At 42.4% G+C, this 19,411-nt stretch overlaps 1 protein-coding gene and 1 long non-coding RNA gene across 3 annotated transcripts in view; one reads left to right on the top strand and one right to left on the bottom strand.

Moving 5' to 3' along the window:
- Positions 1-2,225: 2,225 nt before the first annotated feature.
- On the bottom strand, positions 2,226-2,875 carry LOC310756525. Its single transcript, XR_014544917.1, has 2 exons — positions 2,761-2,875; positions 2,226-2,330 (listed from the first exon to the last, which is right to left on the bottom strand). It is a non-coding gene; the product is annotated as an uncharacterized lncRNA (long non-coding RNA).
- PRMT3 (protein arginine methyltransferase 3) overlaps positions 2,504-19,411 on the top strand; it is a 60,652-nt gene continuing 43,744 nt past the window's right edge. The window contains exons 1-8 of one of the 2 annotated variants that reach the window (XM_083598904.1): positions 2,504-3,297; positions 3,386-3,515; positions 4,934-5,016; positions 5,841-5,890; positions 6,926-7,028; positions 7,346-7,499; positions 11,204-11,333; positions 17,072-17,137. In XM_083598904.1, the coding sequence (XP_083455030.1) occupies positions 3,270-3,297; positions 3,386-3,515; positions 4,934-5,016; positions 5,841-5,890; positions 6,926-7,028; positions 7,346-7,499; positions 11,204-11,333; positions 17,072-17,137 (744 nt within the window). In that variant the 5' untranslated portion in view covers positions 2,504-3,269. The remainder of the gene's footprint in view (positions 3,298-3,385; positions 3,516-4,933; positions 5,017-5,840; positions 5,891-6,925; positions 7,029-7,345; positions 7,500-11,203; positions 11,334-17,071; positions 17,138-19,411) is intronic. The other variant, XR_014544456.1, reaches the window with a different exon arrangement.

Below are 19,411 nucleotides of genomic sequence, written 5' to 3'. Positions count from 1 at the left end.
TTTAGAACCTTACAGGTCTACCACATATGATAGAAGGTGCCTTCCTTTTGCTTCCATTTCCAGCAGATATTTGCACTTGTCTTATACATTTTTGCAAGCTTACTAGGAGTCAAATACCACCGGTACATCATTTCTATATAATTTTCTTACAGCATACAACATGCTGAGAATTTCACCACCACCCAAGCCTCCATTACCTGGATTGTGCAGCAGTGCCTGGCAGCAATAATGGCAGATTCTGGTGAGATCTTGTGAGATCTCACTGAGCTCTTGCAAGATCTTACAGAGCTCAGGAGATCTTGTGAGATTTCAGGAAGATCTCACAAGACCTTGCTAGCCTAATACTGCTATTAAACCAACTAGATTTAGTAGGATTATGCGTAGGGTTTCCATGTTGGGTTGCAGCTAGCATTGTCGGCAGGGTAAGGTCCTGGCACTTACATGACCTCCCACTACTGACATTGCTGGTGCTGGCAGGGCTGAGTAAGGTTGGCACAGTGCAAACACACCGGTGCAGCCAAACTGGTGCTCATGCCAGTGTGTTCACACCACATCAACCTCACCTCCTTCCTCCTCTACCTTCTTGTAAGCCACAGTGATGTCAACATTAGGAGATATGCTAAGTGCCTCCCCTCACCAAATGCTACTGGTTGTGGGTGGCCTATGATTTTAAAAGATTCTATCTTCTGCCCAAGTAGTGTTTTCAAGTGGCCATTGTAGCTGTGCTTTTAACAGCAGCTCAACATGCAGACATAGGGTGATATTTCAATCACCTTGGCGTTGGAGTCTGGGGAAGAGCCGCTGACAGTCAAGCGGAGCGGAGCCCGTCAGAGCGCTGCAGGCAGCTCTTCCCCGGACTCCAACGCTCGCCCCCGAACTCGCACCAAGCCGCAACAGCAGAAGAGCCCACGGTACTCCAACAGGCATGGCAGCTAACTGTTTTGGTGCCATGCCCAGAGCACTGTGTAATGTTGTGGTGGGATCCGCCATGCGCCGACAGCACCGAAGGCAGCAACAAAACCCGACGAATAGGAGCACACGGATCCTGTCCGGAGATGTTGCCTCTGATGCAGCTTGCATTCCCCATCGTTCTGCACTGGCACCCCACGTTGGATGGCGCTGGGAGCTTGCACTGACAGCGGAAAAGCCAGCAAAGGAACCCGCAGCTTGGTGCATGCAACAGGATGCGTTGCACAGTGCCCACAACATTACACGGCGCTCTGGGTGCTGTGTGCACAGCCGAAACAGTTAACCGCCATGTGGGGGGATGCAGCGGTGGACAGCACGGCAACTGTGCGTGCTGCCCGACATTTTGTCCCCCCCCCCTGCATGGAACCCGCACCCTTTGTACAACCCTGTGCATGGGACGCTGGCACCCCTTTTGGTTGACGCTGTGAGTCCCTGTGTCCCACAACCGTTCTAAAGGTAAACAACTATTTCCTTTTTAAAAAGCCAACAACTTTGGGGTCCCCCCTAAAGAAAGGTCAACAACTCTGGGCAACCTAGGGGTGCCGGGTGGATCTTTGCACCCCAGCGCCACATATGATTAAGACAGTCCTGTGAATGAGCTCAGTAGAAGGCAGTTCTCTCCTCCTGTTCTTTTTAGAATGTCTCCTTCTTTCCTCTTTACAGACTGTAGTTTCAAGGAAGGGACTGGGGCAATGACAAGAAGATCGTCACCTTCACTTGAGTTGACTGTGTGCTATAAGACTGGTCTCATACTGCAGGGTCTTCCATTTTACAGAGTGTACATTCAAGAAGGGGGGGGAGAGAAAGTGCCCTGCTTCAGGAATTCCTTTCCTCTTCTTAGATTACATTTTTGAGGGATGGGCAAGGACAGTGCCATCCTGTTTTGTCCCCCGATATGAATGGGAAGGTGCCGCCCCAACTCAAGCCTACCTTTTTTACATATATAATTATTTTTTATTATTTTACAAATACAGAATTATAACAATCCAAATTACATATCCCTATTTAGAGATTTCTCCAGATCTCTGGACTTCCCACCTTCTCCTCCATGGATCCTATTGTCCACCTTCTCAAGTGCATATTATTTCATAGTCCATATTTTATATCTTTCCATATTATCCATAATATTTGCTACATTACAAGTGTTATTAAAATCCTACTAAGGTTTTCATCTGCTTACAGTAGTCTCCTAGATAAATTATATTTTTTTCTCATTCTTCGTTGAAGTTTTGGTCTTCTTGGTTTCTGAGCCTTCCGGTCAGTTTTGTCATTTTGGCATAGTCCAACAGCTTGGTTTGCCAGGCCTCTCTGGTATGGACTTTTGTCTTCTTTCCATCTCTGGGCTAGTAGCATCTGCATTGCTGTTGTCACATACATGAAGTCTTTTCTGTTCCTTTGGAATAATAATAATTCCTAATAGTTCCTAATAAAAGGCTTCTGGGTTTGTTTGTTTGTTTTTACAAAAGTTATTTTAAACATTTTCTTTCAATTCATTATGTTTCTAGTTTTGCTGTACGCCACAAACCAATCATAAAGCACCAAACAAGTCACACGAACCAGCACTGCAGATTAACACTGATTTATTAACCATAGCTGTCAACGTTTCCCTTTTTTTAAGGGAAATTCCCTTATTTCGAATAGGATTCCTCGCAAGAAAAGGGAAAAGTTGACAGCTATGTTATTAACAGCAACAGAAAACCCTAAGGTATTTGTTTCTGCCACACGGTTTTAAAATGAAGTCGTAGCATATTTATATAGAGTATATAAAGGATTTTGTTTTGTCATGTTTACCAGACGAAAAGCCGACGTCGTTCATTGGACGAGCTCTTTCAAGCCGCTGTTTGCGGTTCAATGTTATTTAACCGCAAGCTAGTTAAAGGCTTGGAGCGGGGAAATCGTTTATTAAACCGCTAAATTTTAGCAATTTATGCGTGAGATTGGCCGCCTCAGGCCTTCAACGGTCATCTCTCTCGTCGTGGACTTAAACCATGGAAACAGCCCCCTCCGCTGCCCGCCTGACTTCATAATCCTCAAGAGTTAGGGATGCAGGGCAGTTTATCGGCTCCTCCCCTCAAATCCCGCCGCGGGTACAAAAACAAAGCAAACACTCGCGCACTTATCAAGTTTGGCTCACTAGGCCCGCCGTAGACTCCCCGTTTCCTCCCTCCCTTCGCACACTCCCCGCCTTCTAGCTGCCGGAAGCGCCAACTCGGAAGTTTGGGTGCTTTCTGTAGCCGCACGTGCTCCAGTCCGCCTCGCAGGGAAGAGGGGCAGAGTTCCAAGGACCCTCCCGGCCGGCCATGAGCTGCCGGGCAGCTGTGGTGATTGGTAGGTTCCTTCTTTCCTCCGTCCGAAGGTTCCGGCGGGGCTGAACCTCCAAGCCCCGCCGCTCATCCCTCTTCTCGTTTCATCGCAGGCGAGATGCAGGCAGGGGATGGTCCGGACAGCGAGCCTTGCTCGTCTGACGACGGCGGCAGCGACGGCGCCTGGGAGGAAGACGACGAGTCGAAGGCGCCCGCGCTGGCCTCGTGCCTCTTCTGCGACAGGTTCGGTTCCATTTGCCTCGTGCCCCCGGGTCGGAGGGGAGTCTCCACCCCGACAAGCCTCTCAGCTCTTGCTTTGATCTCAGCAGTGGCTCCATCAGCTCCCGTCGCCTAGTATATCTGCATCTTTTTCTCATTCCCTTCCCCTGCATTAGTGGAGCCCGCCCGCCCGCAGCAGCAGCTTCCAACAACAGTAATTATATAAAAACAAAAACAAAAAATTTTCCTTCCAGTAGCACCTTAAAGACCAACTAAGTTAGTTCTTGGTATGAGCTTTCGTGTGCATGCACACTTCTTCAGATTCTTCAGATGCATGCACACGGAAGCTCATACCAAGAACTAACTTAGTTGGTCTTTAAGGTGCTACTGGAAGGAAAAAAAAATTTTTGTTTTGACTATGGCAGACCAACACGGCTACCTATCTGTAACAGTAATTATATAGGATGCGGAGCAATCTGCCCTTACACTGACTCGGACCATTGGCCCATCCAGCTTTGTCCGCACTGATTGGCAGCAGCTCTCCAGGGGTTTCGTGCAGGAGTCGTTCCCCCAGCCCTGCCTGGAGATCCATTGGGCGGAATCCGGGATCTTGTGCATGCAAAGCAGGTGCTCTGCCACGGAGCAACATCGCTTGCAAATCCAAATAGTTGTTAAACTGGCAAGCAAGACGACATCTTACAAAATGCCTTCAGCTCCGAAAGATATAATAGATGTCAAAGCATCCTGTTGCATTTTTTTAAGCCCCCCCCCCCCTTTTTAGTAGAGAGGCGCTGGTGCTGTCTAAGTCAGTACAAAAGAATCCAAGGAGTGCAAAGTTCTAAGTTATATAGTTGTTGCTATAATGTGGATGGGAGGCTGAAGTTGTTGGGGATGGTGGGAGGTACACTGCAGTAACATCTGAAGGGGCACAGGTACCTCCATCCCTGATATAAAGGCAAACTGGTCAGCTTCTCTGTTCACTTTCATGGTAACTGCCACCATTATAACTCTCTAATGACTTCCACAAAGTTGGATGGGTTTGTGCAGGGGAATAGCTGTTTAACAGTAAAAATGGGAATAATGATTACTCTGGGAAGGGTTTGTCAAGCAAGAGAGGAGCACAGGCAGCAGCCACCTGCTGAACTGTATTCTTAAATGCCGCTAGTTTCCATCCATCTCTCCTTGCTTTTTTCCTGTTAATTTTTGAAGTTTTTACTGCAATACAATAATATGTTTCCAGTTTCTATTCAACATTTATTATTCACTTTTATACTCCTGGGCGCAATCTACTGATAATTGCCCAAACCACTATCTACTCAGCTAGATTTTTTTTCACTTTTTGGGAGCTTGTAGTTTGTTTTCTATTGCTGTCAAAGTCATATTTTAAAAGCTTAACATAGCATATGAACAATTTCTGCAACATTTGAACTGTGTTTTCCAAGATTTTTCAGTTCAGCTGAAGATGCTTTTTGCCATTGTACATCGGATCATGGGTTCAATATTGGAAATCTGGCTCATAAACACAGTAAGTTTATTTCTGCATTTTGCTGCAAGTTTACATTTTACAAATTGATGAATGGGTCTTAACCTGTGAAATAAAACCCAGATTTCAGAGCACTGGGAAACGATTTTACGTATACTTTAAGTGTCTTTAGTTAAACTGTTTTAAGTGCTTGTATGAATGTCTTATTGTGTTCTGTTTCAGTATGATTTAAATAATTCTATCCAGTGAAGCAGAAGGAGAGAATAAGCGAAGCTGAATAGCATTATTTGAAGCTTCTTAATCTATATAAAAGATTGGTTCATTAGCACTACAGTATAAGTTGCCAAACACAGAAACATGCAAAATCTACCATGTTGGGTGTGACAAGCAAGATGGTTGGTGTTAGACACTCAACAGATCTTGGAGGCTAAAGATAAGCAGTCTACAGTTCCATGTACACGAATGGGTGTGTCATCAAGTATATGTGGATTAGCTCTGTATACATACTGGAACTTTTGAGCCTGAGAGAGATGTCTGGATCTGGACTACAAGAAAATTGCTTAATACTATAGTAAATGGTATCTGTGAGCTATGAAATACCTTTTGTGTGGTGGCAAACTGCCTGCTATTACAACAGAAAGCACTCAAATGTATTGTAAGTGTGAGCCAGTAAGAGAGATGGCATATTCTTGGCAGTCTTCTATAGGGTGATATTAAAAAAAACAGACTAGAGGTCATAATATGGAATAAAATAGTTCAGCAGAAAGAAACAAGCATGTCTGAATTCCAGTGGTAAATAGATTAAAATGTTGACTGACTTTTCAGCTTGACCAAACACGCTACTTGTTTTCCTCTCTCTTTTCTAGAACTCGATTTCTATGGTTACATCAAGCTAGTGAACTTTATTAGGCTGGAAGTAAGTTACCAAGTATTATCTGACTAAAGTTAAGTTATACTATGCTATGTCTCTTCAAGGGGACACGGGTGGCGCTGTGGGTTAAACCACAGAGCCTAGGACTTCCCGATCAGAAGGTTGGCGGTTCAAATCCCCACGATGGGGTGAGCTCCTGTTGCTCGGTCCCTGCTCCTGCCAACCTAGCAGTTCGAAAGCACGGCAAAGTGCAAGTAGATAAATAGGTACCACTCCGGTGGGAAGGTAAACGGTGTTTCTGTGCGCTGCTCTGGTTTGCCAGAAGCGGCTTAGTCATGCTGGCCACATGACCCGGAAGCTGTACGCCGGCTCCCTCAGCCAATAAAGCGAGATGAGCGCCGCAACCCCAGAGTCGTTCACGACTGGACCTAATGGTCAGGGGCCTCTTTACCTTTACCTTTATGTCTCTTCAAAGCCATGCTAGTCAGCATTAGTTTAAAGTTTAGTAATAGGTTTATGAACATAAACATGCAATTGCTATCCATTGTTTTCATTCTTACAATTTGTCTAGTTAAATTTGTACATGTAAAATATATTGAGGCTGCAGATTTGGGTATGGTAAGATGTGCAATTGGGAGAGAGAAAGGTTCTGTTCAGATGTAGAATGTATGGCAAATGTGTATCATATATACTGTTTTTTTGTCATTTTATGCTACTGGTAGGGCTTGAATACAATTTTAAGAACCCTCAAGGACAGCAGATTCTGATGTCAATTTCCACATATCCCCTTATTCCTGCTGTAGGTCTTCCCTCACCAAAATGGGGGGCACCATTTTGGGATCCACTTCAGGTGGGTGCCAAAATGGATTGGGCTGGTCTAGCGTACAAATAGCAAGAAAGATTCAGCATTTTGGAACACAACAGTTACTTGCCCAAGCTTTCAGTTAATACTTGTTAGAGTTAAGGTTTGATACCAGGCTTTTTCATTATTTTCCTTCTGCGGTGACTATATTTTTACAACAATAAGCATAGTTTAAACATGTTAAGAACGTTGTAGAGAATATTCATTTTTTATTTCAGAAACCAACTGTAGAGTATTTTAGTTCTATCAGTACCCCATTTCCTTGGGAGGAAGAGAAATATCTGAAGCCTGTCCTGGAAGATGACCTCTTACTCCAGTTTGGTAGGGTTCTTTTTAATTTTAAATTTGTATTCTTATAGATGATGAAAATGTGCAACTTTATATATTGATGGTTTAAAGGGCAGATATATTCTAGGCCAAGAAAAACCTCTCATATCTTCAGATGAACACAGATGGCATTCTATGTTTAGATTGAGCACCTTAGAGGAAAGATGGGATATAAATAGACTTACAAAATGTAGTAATAAATATAGCCTTATTGGCGTACAGAACAAGCCATGCAGTTATTTGGATCCCAAACACTCAGTAACTCTTAATATTTGCCCACTGTGTGATAAATTCTCTTGGTTCATTTCCAGATATAGAAGATCTCCTTGACTCCACTGACATCTTTTGTTCTAATGGACTAACTGAGACTTCATCTCCCATTGAGCGTTTGAAACATGCAGAGCACAAAGCAGAGCTGGCAGAAGCAGCATTGGCCAGAGCCCAAGAAGATCTTCAAAAAATGAGGTATTGGCCAGAGAGCCTTTTACTCTAGTATCTATTAGACTGAAGCATCTTTTAGTGCTTAGGCCACTAGAAACTCAGCAGGATGATGCTTCATCTGAATGGATTAGAAAGAGGTTAGTACGTTCCTTATGAAATTCAGATATATGTGTTGACAGAGAGACCAAGTCTCCGGCTAAGTTGTTGGGAAGCAGGATTCTGCAAACAAATAATACAGCTGCCATTCCTATTCCACCGTGTAGGGATGTCACAGACGTGGCAGTTCCTGCAGTACTCTTTCTATTTTGAAAGTTAAAAATTCTTTAAATGGGGGATTTGGAAGTAACGTTTGGCGCTTGCTGTTAGAGAAGAAGGCGAGTGAAAGCGCTTGCGCGAAATTAAAAATAAAATCAAATATAAATAAATAAATGGAGGATTTGCACATCATGTTTCCTGAGGTGTTAATGTGGAGGGGAAAGATGCATTTTACTTTATTTTTAGTTTTTAAAAGATCTACCTCTCCTGTTTATCCAAGGAGAGCCAAGACAGCTAAGATAAAGTAGAAGAAATGGAGCAACAGGTATAATCCCTAAAAGCCGATTCAGCAAAATTAACACAAGTAGGGAAATAGATTTTTTGTAGAAAAAGACCAGGCCTTCACCCGCTGCCTGAAGCAGTATAGTGATGGGGCCTGATGGATTTCCTTGGCAAGGTGTTCCATAGGGTAGGAGCCACAACAGTCCCTACCTTTAGCTGGCCTATCAGCCTTGTCTTCCAAGTTTGAGGGATTTGCAGCAGGACCCCAATGACAATTGGAACATGCGGGAAAGAGCATACAGGAGGTAGTTCCCAAGTTGTTAAGGGGTTTAAATATTTAGACCAGTGCTTTTAGCTAAGCCTGTAGAAATGGCATGATAGAATCAAAACACCTAGCTCATGCCAGCATTTTGACTTTTGTGATTTTGCAGTAATTGAGGTGTCCAAACGCTTTTTCAAGAGTAGCCCCGCCGCATAGACTGTCAGAGTTACATGTGTCTAAGCTGCTGGTCACTAGAGCATGAATGAAGGCAAAGCCTGTTTTGTCTGGAAGCACTGTACCTGGCACAGCAGCCAAAGCTTGAAAAAGGACACCCTTAGTAACCAACACCACGTATAACAAATGTGAGATCTGGATTGAGGAATACCTCCCTATCTTCCAACTATGCATACCTGGTCATTCAGAGAAAAAACTTCATGCAGAATTGGCTGTGAACTCAGTCCTGAGTCACACAGTCAACCTACAAATAGTTCTGTTTTGTCTGCATTAAGTTTCAGCTTCTTTGCAGCCTATCCATCCTTCAGAGTTACAGCACAATTCAGCATTTCAGCTCCCTCCCTAGGATCAGATGAAAATGAGAGGGAGAGTTGGGTGTATGTTGAGGACTTTTCAACCCAAATCTCTGGATTTGCAACACCAGGCCTGCCTGACAGATTCCTTACTCTGCTGGCAAGCTGGAGTCCAAGTCAAAATGGATCTGAACAATTTTATCTGCAAAGTTCTTCACAAGCAGATCACAGTGGGCTTCCATGGCTTCTTGTAACTTTCTGAGGACCATGATGTGAAAGGCTCTGCTAGATGGCACTGAGCAACATCAGCCAGGCACCATAAACATAGCTCGTCAGTAATTCAAACAACTTTTGGGAATCATTCATGGGGGGGGGGGAGGCCTTAGGAGTGCCTGCATTAATCTGCGGAGCACAGAAGTGATCAGGCCATCAGCAGAATAGCCAGCTCTGTGAGTTAGAAAATCCCTCAGAGGCATCAGAAATCCCTTTCAATCCATCAGTCTCTAGGGGTTGACCATTTTAATTGGCCTCCCACCTCTGTGGTTAACCAGATTCTAAACCAGCATATCTGCTTTACACCACAGGAAGAACCTGTTTAAAACCATTCTACTTGAAACTCCAAAATCAAGTGTTTTGATGAGGTATTTCCTAGTTAAAGGTGTAGTTGCTGTTCCTACAGTCCATGGTTTCAATTCATAATGCACTGATCACAGCTACTCTAGTCTCTTCTTCAACTTATTGCCCCCTTCTCTTAATTTCTCTTAATGGAGAAATTAATTCTACAAAATAATTACCGTATTTTTTGTTCTATAAGACTCACTTTTTCCCTCCTAAAAAGTAAGGGGAAATGTGTGTGCGTCTTATGGAGCGAATGCAGGCTGCGCAGCTATCACAGAAGCCAGAACAGCAAGAGGGATCGCTGCTTTCACTGCATAGCTATCCCTCTTGCTGTTCTGGCTTCTGAGATTCAGAATATTTTTTTTCTTATTTTCCTCCTCCAAAAACTAGGTGCGTCTTGTGGTCTGGTGCGCCTTATAGAGCGAAAAATACGGTATATTCACCAACACAGAGGAATTGTTGGAGATTTAGAGCTCCACTGGCAGACTTACACATACATAGGGAATATCTGATCATTTAGAAGACATCCCAGAATCTAATCAGGAAAAGTAGTAGATATTTATTATTTCCATAACCTAAAAAAGTGCTATTTAAAACCTTTCATTTTAGGCATTGATTTGGAAGTGGTAGCAGATCTTCTCACTGCTTTCAGATTTGTTCAGCAAATAAATTAGGGGGCAAGGGGAGTATTGCTTCATCAGGTTCAGAATGGCTTTCCAGAATCTGGACTGCTATAGTAATGTCTAAATTAACATATTATAGAAAAATGAGCAATGAAAAACCAAATAAGCATTTGGAGTGATGCACTGTCCATCCCTAAAATGTGGACCTTCTCTCTCTCTACAGAGAGGGAGGTCCAAGGATGGTGAATGAGATTCACTTTTACATGCCTTCACGTGATGGGCATGGAAATGGCCACCATACTGTCATTACTTCTCCAGTGGTGGTGACAGCAAAAAGGTGTTTTGGAGCAGCTCATGGGGGCATTGGGGACCCCCAGCCCTCCCGTGTTCTTTGGATCCAAAGGCCTCAGGCAACATTCTCTTGAGGTGGGGGTATGCCAGTTCAGCCCCCTTGCCATCATCTGCCGTAGCTGCATAAAAGCAGCAGGGCTTTGAATTTGGCACTTTTTCTGCCGCAGATCCTTTGTCCCCTGCTGCTGTAGGATTGCGCTGTTAAAGTGAGTGAGCTCTTCTTCCAGCTGCATACTACATTCACTTTGAAAACATGGTACTTTTTATGGCTGCCTTTCCTTTTTCCATAGCCGATGGCTTGTCCTTGAAAGATCATTTTCTGTTTTATTGCTAATTATTTTCAATTATACGTAATAAGGACATCTTGTACTATACCATTTGGGTAATTGGGGGATCTGTATCCCTGGCTTCTCCACTTGTTTGCCTGCCTTTTAAGAACACCTTCAAAAGTGTGTCCTCCTTGGTATAGTTGTGGCTTTTAAGGTTAACAATAGCATCTACTTTAAATGGCTTGATGTGGAAGGCTTTTTATCTTGAAGGTATCTTGTGAAAATAGCAAGTCAGGATTCCAAATCATGAGTTCTAGGGAATCTGAAATGTGGAAAAATACTGAGGCTAGCATGCAAAGAGAATACAAATTTTGTACGTTGCAGCGTCCTGCACAGCAGCCAGCAGGGGGAGCTTCAGCATGCTTCAGATCCACGATAGCCCCTTGAAACTTACATGCTTTCTTTCTTCACACACCCTCCCTGCATTCCTTTTTATGGTCTCCTTAACGTGTCTCAAGGGTCTGTTCCAAATTGATTACAGACAATTTGCCCAGGATTTCGTGATGAACACAGAAGTCAGAAGTGGCACCATTGCGGACCTAAAAGAGGATGAGGAAGATGGTTACTTCAGCTCATATGGCCACTACGGGATCCATGAAGAGATGATAAAGGTCAGCAAACCAGTAGAAGCATGTCTTTCTCGCTGTAAAGATGGAAGCCATGGGGGTTTGTCCATAAGTACACTGCAGCACAGCTAGCTGCATTTTTAACCCTGACTGTACTTCCTGGTTGTTGCTCTGTTCAAAGCAAAGGTAAAAAATAAAATAAAAAACCCACAATAAAAGCACGAAGGGGGAAACACTACAGAAGAATAAGCACCCAGGCTCAATATGCAAAGGGGCAGGCACAGTCTAGTCTTCCTTTACACTGTCCAGGAAGCCAGTCGTAAAGGTTTGTGGATTCCCTGCAGAGGGATGCAGTGCAGCACCAAAACAATTTGGCCAGGAATGAAAACGGTCAACTCTGTTTATCTCCATAATGGAAGATACTTTGGATATAATTACTTTCGGCTCATTTGGATATGGTAGATCCTGGTGGCTATAAAAGTAGATTGTTGAAACGGAAAGATGAAAGTACTGATGGCCTGAAATGTACTTTGTTCATGAGAACAATCCATAACTTTATCAGAAATGTTTTTGTTCAAGAGATAAAAAAAAACCCTGTGTGTGTGTTATGCTATCCCGTTATCAGAATTTTATTTCGTGAGGGTTTTACAGTAAGATACAGCAACATATCTATTCTATATAATTGTAATATAGAAAAATCCACGTAGGATTAGGCAGCAGGTGAAACTTGTGGGACGTAATCCCCTGAGACCAGTCAAGTACAACATTCCTTGTTTTCCTAGAATGGACATGCAAGGGAATTTTTGGTCCAGCCAGTCAAAACTTCCTCTTCCTCCCGGCCTGGAACATCCTTCTTTGCATGTGACTAGTGGGTAGCTGTGACCTTTCCAGACCGGGTAAAAGGCCAAGGCATGCTGCCAGTCTCTCTCCTCTTTTCCATCTTCCTTTTGTCCTGCAAACTTCCTGGACTGCTAACTGCAGTCATTAGGTCAACCCACATATGGGGTAAACCTCTTTGTATATGCTTGTAACTTTAAGCCTTAAGCCTGCCTTCAGGGATCACACTGCTCTGCCTGATCGTGAGTAAACTTTCTTTTTATTGCTTATGAACAAGACTGTGGTGTCTTTATTCTTTTAGGAGGGATTCAAGGGGTCTTACCAGGAAAATATTAGAATACATTTCGATCTGGACAAGCCAGATTGAATTGCGTATTGTCTTAAGAAACTTGCGCGAGTTTGCAACTAGTTTTCTGCTCTTTAAAGGGGAGTGCACTCTGCTGAGTAAAGGAACTTGCTAGTGCAAGTTAGGAAGGATATTAATAAACAATATATCCTCTCCTGCCACCCTGAAGATTCCCACAAAACTGAAAGCACTTAACATGCTAGGTTCTGTTAAGTCACTGGAACTCTAGATTCTGATCTATGTTATTCTTTGCTCTTATACTACTCAGTTGTTATAATGGAAAATATTCCACCTCTTCCTTCTGGGTCTTGTAGATCCCTGCTTACACAATTCATTTATGTGCAGGGCCTATTGTAGGTTTAGATCTTCAATATATACGAAAAAGATTGGGGGAGTGGAACCTGTCACTTACTAGGTGCTGTTGAACTCAATCTTCCATCACTCCCAGTCAGCATTGCCTGTGGTCAGGGGTGATGAGGAGTGCAGAGCAGCAACATCTGGAGGACCCAGGTTCCCGGCTTATTGTTATTGTAGATCAGGGAATGCTTGAAGGCAATTTAGCATAGGATCAACATTCCAGAAGTCTGAGCTGAGGTTGTCATCTGTATGTGGATGACATGCAGCTCTTTTGCATTTGTCAGTTCCAAGACAGTGGAAGAAGCCCTGATCAGATGTTTTGGGCACCTTGGAGATAGATGGTGGTAAACAAATGTACAAGACAAAGACATCGTGGGTCAAGAAATCTGCTGATCTGGGTGGTAGAACAGAAGTGATCCTGGACAGCGTGTGTTCCTCCTAAAGGGCTAACTTACATAACCTGGAAAGCTATTGGATAGACCACCTACACTCACATACCTGCCCAAGCCTTAAGGCTAGCATCAGAGGCCCCAATATCAGATCTATCGGCGAGAGCTGCTAGGCTGGCCCTGCAACTCTGGAATATCCTTCCTGAGAAACATGTTCAGTACCCTTGCTTGCAAGTCTTTGGAAGAGCTCTGAAGTCCTACAGTGGTACCTCGGGTTAAGAACTTAATTCATTCCGGAGGTCCGTTCTTAACCTTAAACTGTTCTTAACCTGAGGTACCACTTTAGCTAATGGGGCCTCCTGCCACTGCTGCACTGCCGCCGTGCAATTTCTGTTCTCATCCTGAAGCAAAGTTATTAACCTGGGGTACTATTTCTAAGTTAGCGGAGTCTGTAACCTGAAGTGTCTGTAACCTGAGGTACCACTGTATTTATTACAGTCTGCATATAGATAACTTTATGTTGCCATCTTTTAAAAACTGTTCAGTTTGGTGTTGAAGTATTAATCTGTTGGTTTATCTGATAGTTATTTTTGCTACTTCTGTTTTGTTTATTATGTTTTAGTGTTTTGCAATCTTACTGGATTTTAAAAAAAATTGGCTATATATAATACCTCAAGAACCGCCTCTCCCCATATAAACCTGCTTAGACTCTGTGTTCATCCTCTGAGGCCGTTCTTCATGTGCCTCCTCCACGTGAGGTCCAATAACACAGGAACTGGCCTTTTCTGCAGTGCTCCCCATTTTTGGAATGCTGTTCCCAAGGAGGTTCACCTGGTGCTTTCATTATATATCGTTATGTGCCAGGCAAAAATGTTCCTCCTCAACCAGGCCTTTGGCTGATTAATATTCTACAGTCTTTTTACATGTGTGTGGGAAGGGGAAGTTATTGTTTTTGTTTTAATTACTTGTGTTTTTTTCTTGTGAACAACCCTGAGATCTTTTGATAAAATGCAGTATATAAATCTAATAAATAATATGTAAACCGCCTTAGGAAGATGACTTAGCCTGAAAGGCGATTCAAAATATCCATTCTATATAGCCCTTTATATAGCTTCTGAGGACTGAACATAAGACCTTTTTCATGCAAAGCATGTGGTCTGCCATTGAGCTACAGCCTTTCATGTGCAATTAAGGGGTGATTAAGCTCCACATGGTCTCAGATGTGTTAATTTAGATGTGTTAACTCAGTGTTAATTTTATATATATATATGTATCTTGGAGGGGAAAGCAGGATTAAATGTTTATACATGCCTTTTCCATTGTTGGGGAGGGCGGACTTGTTAACACTGGATTTGTCAGACTATCGTTTATATGTTTGAAATGGAAAATACTGCTTATGTTTTAAGCACTTCCCTATTTGTTCTGCACAAGGACCCAGGTTTGCCAGTTTTTTTTTGCTGTTGCAGCATTGCAAATAGTCTGTTTTTCTACTTGAATTTGGGCTTTAACATATATAATGGATTCCCTGTCTTTCCCCCTCCTGCTTTTTACTGTGTAGGAATATTATTCCTACACAGAAGCAGAGAGGGCGCAGTGGTTGATGGTGGGGGGAAAGAGGAGTTAACAGTGCCCCAAAATAAATGACTAGAGGTTTCCTGAGCAGCCGTGCATGTAGTGAAGACAGCAGTTGGAAATCTATTGATTAAGTTCAGGTAGCAAAAAGTAGTGAGGGTGGAAGTCTGAGAGATTCACAGTTGACCGCTCTTGTGACAGACAAAGAGAATTTTAATCTTAGGCAGTCTCACGTAATAGAGTGTCAAAGTAGTGGACGCAAATAAATAAATAGCTCCTAATCCTCAAAAATGAGCATTTAAAGAGACCCAAATGAATCACTTCATTTCAGATGTTTGCAGCAAGCAATACTGAAATGCTCTTTTATTTTATTTTATTTTATTTTATTTATAACTTGCACTTTCCACCCAAGTTGAATCCTCAAGATGTCTTGCAACCAGTGATGCGAAACAATAATTAAACAACAATTTGAAATTGGCAAGGACCATAACTAAGTGGCATAGCTTAGTTGTGGGACTGTTTGCACACAGTACCTGGCTTCTGCAGGTCGGACTGGGAAAATGTCTTGCCCGGTCCTTGGGGAGCTGCTGCCAGGCAGCATAGACTCTTGAACTAGATTGCCTTATACCAGGTCAGGCAACTGGTCAGTTTTCCAGCAATAGTATAAATAGCATGAAGAACACCACAAAGTGCTATAAAATGCACATTCAACCAAGGTTCTTTTTACTTGCTCTCTGCATATGCCCAGTGAGATAGATATCATAGGGCAGCAAGTTCCATAAACCTTGCACTGCTGATGGGAAGGACCTGTCCCACGTTTCCATTCTCTGCATCTCACATGGCACAGAGATGTATAGCATGGCCTTTCCTGATGGCTTCAGCTCTTGACAACACCTGGGTTCATGCAAGAGGTGGTCCTTTTAGATATCTAAAGCTCTGTATAGGGTGTTGGGAACCTGTGGCTCTCCAGATGTTGCGGAACTACAACTTCCATGAGCTCTAGCAACCCTGGCCAATGGTCAGTGATGATGGGAGTTGTAGTTCAGCAACTTTTGGAAGGACAAGAGTTCTCCACACCTGCCATAGAAGATTTGGAACCTAAAGGTTGCTTGTTTTTTCAATATGTTAAAATCTTTATAAACAACCATTTCATGTTGCATTCTCAAATTCTTATTTATAAATTTACAGAAGCTTACAGATATGGTAGTCTAGCTCTAGTTGTTATTTTGCTTTTACAAACTCAAGCTCTGGAATATTGGTTGCTGCAGAGAATTGTACTTTCAGCGTTTTAGCATTGCATCCAGTGCTGCAGTGTCCAATTTGTATGCAAGCAAAGGTTCTTGCCTTTTTTTAGCTGTTCTCTGCGCACTTCATACTCCCTTCTCTTCTTTTTTTGACCGCTGTCATAAGGAGCTAAAAATAAAAACCTTTGCTTGGCTGATTGGTTCTCTAGCCATTTGCAGGAATAGTAAAGCATATGGCTTGCTGGCAGTCTTTCTCCCTGCCTACGCATATTAAAAGGAGTGATGTTAGTTGGTTGCAGAGACAAGCTACATAGCCAGATCACGTACTGATGTACTACATCAATTCAGGTGCGCGAACTGGAAAAACACCAGTATATCTCTAGTCACGCTGAGTGGGCACTGGAGGCTTTTTCTGAGCTTGGCATTTTGTAGAGTGACTTGCGCAGCTTCTGAGATTCACTTGGCTATGTACCTTTCTTGGTTTATATGCATTTGCTGAAAATAAGATTTCTCCTAGAACAGCATGCTTTGCTACCTAGAGCTGACCAGTGGCCTTATTTACAAATAGAAGCAGTATATTACTTTTCTCATTTAATATGACTTCAATCATTCATACCCCAGGTACTAATATTCAATAAGATTTGTGTTGGACTGCACTCAAGAAGCAATGTGCTTGATTCCTGGTACGGTGCTTTAAAAACAGGGGGAAGATATGTATGAACCATACATTAAATATTTCCTTATGAGTAAAAGGGACGGGTTATATCTTGGAAGAACAAAACTTCAGTATTTCATTTATACCCACTAACTTTGCCAATGTTGCCATAACAGGCTAGACATGAATTTGCTACTTCCTGATTATTATTTTTTTAAAAAGGACCGTTAAACATGTCTCTGCTTAGAAAATTCCAAAACTTGGTTTGTTTGTTTTTAAAAAATGGAATACGGTAGGGAACACTGGAAAGGTGACAAAAGCATTTTATTCCACTGTAATAAACTGTAAGTGTGCTCTGAACACATCTTTTTTATTTTAAACAGGATAAAGTACGCACAGAAAGCTATCGTGACTTCATATATCAAAACGCCCACATCTTTAGAGATAAGGTAAGTGGGCCAGCTTTAAAGCTCTTAATGTTCTTGCGGTATGGGACTCTCTGTGGTAATAAAAGCCTCTTGGATTGCTTTCTTTCTAGAATTGGGAGACTGATGCTTTGACAGGGCTTTGATTCAATGTACTTGGGTTCTATTACACAGAGAGTATTATTATACTGCTGGAGGGTGCAGAGCACTGATAAGAGAAATTGCTGATCAGCATTGTCATTGTTCAGTGTGCTGTCTTTGAGTGTTCATTAATTATGATGGCATCGTTTTGTTAAACCTATCCTCGTCTACTGTTCGTTAAGTGGCATCTGAAATAGGCCACATATACACTTATTTACAGTAATTCAAGGTAATTTCTAACCTGTATCTTGCATGATAAAGGCGTCATGGCCATCCCTAAGGAATTGGGTTCTGGAAATAGTTCAGATTCCATTGTTTTCTTGTGACTGATACCCACATAAATTAGGCTTTCCTGGGCAGTGTATAAAAATCTATTGTCGCTGTTATCTGTCTTTGCTGGGGACTGTATTCTGCTGTTATATGGTGCTACCAAGGAACAAGGATAAGTGCATGAAAGAGAAGAATGCTCTAAATACGTGGCACAATCTGTTCCCCCTAAACACATACAGCAGGGACCCACTGCTGGGCCTTTTCCATTGTCTCCTTCATTGGCCCTTGGCAGAGCATATATAATGTCAGTGCATTGTGACGTGCCCTCATTGAAAGGCCTGTCCATATATTCCATACAGATACATGTTGGCACTACACTTCTATGCCCCAGTTAAAATACGTTAAAGAACAGATTTCTGATTTTTTTTTTTATAATGCAAGTTAATTTATTTGGGAACATTTCAACAACATATTTATTCTGCATTCACAGTTTTTGCCTGCCTTGTTAAGCAACCAGAGTCCTTGAATGGGGAGCAGTGTGTTGTCCCCAGTCTTGTGCTTTGCCTCTTTGAGAAGTCCGCTCCTGTCCTCTGCCTTGGAGCTGGAGAGGGAGCAAGGTTCATCCCCATAGTTGTGTGAATTTCTAGGGACCATCTGTGTTTACTTCTCCAACTACAAGCATTTTAATTTTGCCAATGTTGGAAAACTGGCAGAAGGAAGTAAGCAGACCAGTTCCAGCACCCACCCATTCTACTTTATCTGCCACTTCCATAGTTAAAAAAAATATACTGAGTAAGTTTCAAGTGAATTAAGAAACATAGAAGTAGCAGTGCCAGCTATCTTGGGGCTGACCAAAGATGTGAAGAACAGCTTGCCTACCCATTGGTTTAAAGACTGTCCTTTTTTTTTTTGTTGAGAGGGGTTTTTTTGATACCTGTCAGAACAAAAACCTGGAACACCAGTTTCTCTATCAAGACCCTGTTGATGTTTTGTCACTGACCCTACGTAAAAAATCATTAACATTACCATATTTGAGGGTAGCCTTGCATTCAGAAATGTGACGCTAAATGTTCAGGGATTTCATGCATTTAACAGGATGAAATTGAATGTAATTTTGAACCTTTCAACAATGGTCTCCCTTTATTCTCCCCAAAGCCAGTCTTTATATACTTGACTGACAGATGACAAGGTGAAATGGGTTGCTTTACCTTTTACATGGTGATGCATCCAGCTGCAGTATCATTCTCATGATTCTTGATGCAGTGTATCATCAGCTACCATTAGCTGTTGTAAAAAAACAAACATAAAGGATTGAATGAGATACCGTGCTATGCAGTGGTACCTCAGGGTAAGAACTTAATTCGTTCCAGAGGTCCATTCTTAACCTGAAACTGTTCTTAAACTGAAGCACCACTTTAGCTAATGGGACCTCCCGCTGCTGCCACACCGCCAGAGCACGTTTTCTGTTCTCATCCTGAAGCAAAGTTCTTAACCCGAGGTACTATTTCTGGGTTAGTGGAGTCTGTAACCTGAAGCGTATGTAACCTGAGGTACCACTGTATTTATATTTATAATGGAGTGTGTAAAGAACAAAGCAGTATGTAAGCAGGAAGATAAACTAGCCAGACAGTTAAGAGTGCTGCGGTCATAATGCCTAACCTAAATATCTAGGTACTTCTTCAGATCTTTAATCTACACTTGGAAGTTCACTTCTGTAAGCAAACTGCTGCTTTATTCCTAAGCCAAATGATCTTCCTCTCTGATTTTTTGTGATTATTTAAAAAAACAAAAACAAAACACCTCATCATAGTGTTTGCTATTCAGCTTGGAAATCTCTCTGGTGAAAAATCACTGAAGGGTCTATAATGAAAAAAAGCTGACAGGCCT

Source organism: Podarcis filfolensis, assembly GCF_964270895.1.
Source record: "Podarcis filfolensis genome assembly, chromosome: 1".
NCBI lineage: Eukaryota > Metazoa > Chordata > Lepidosauria > Squamata > Lacertidae > Podarcis > Podarcis filfolensis.
The sequence above is the reverse complement of the archived record's forward strand: the minus strand, read 5'-3'. Positions and strand labels throughout refer to the sequence as shown.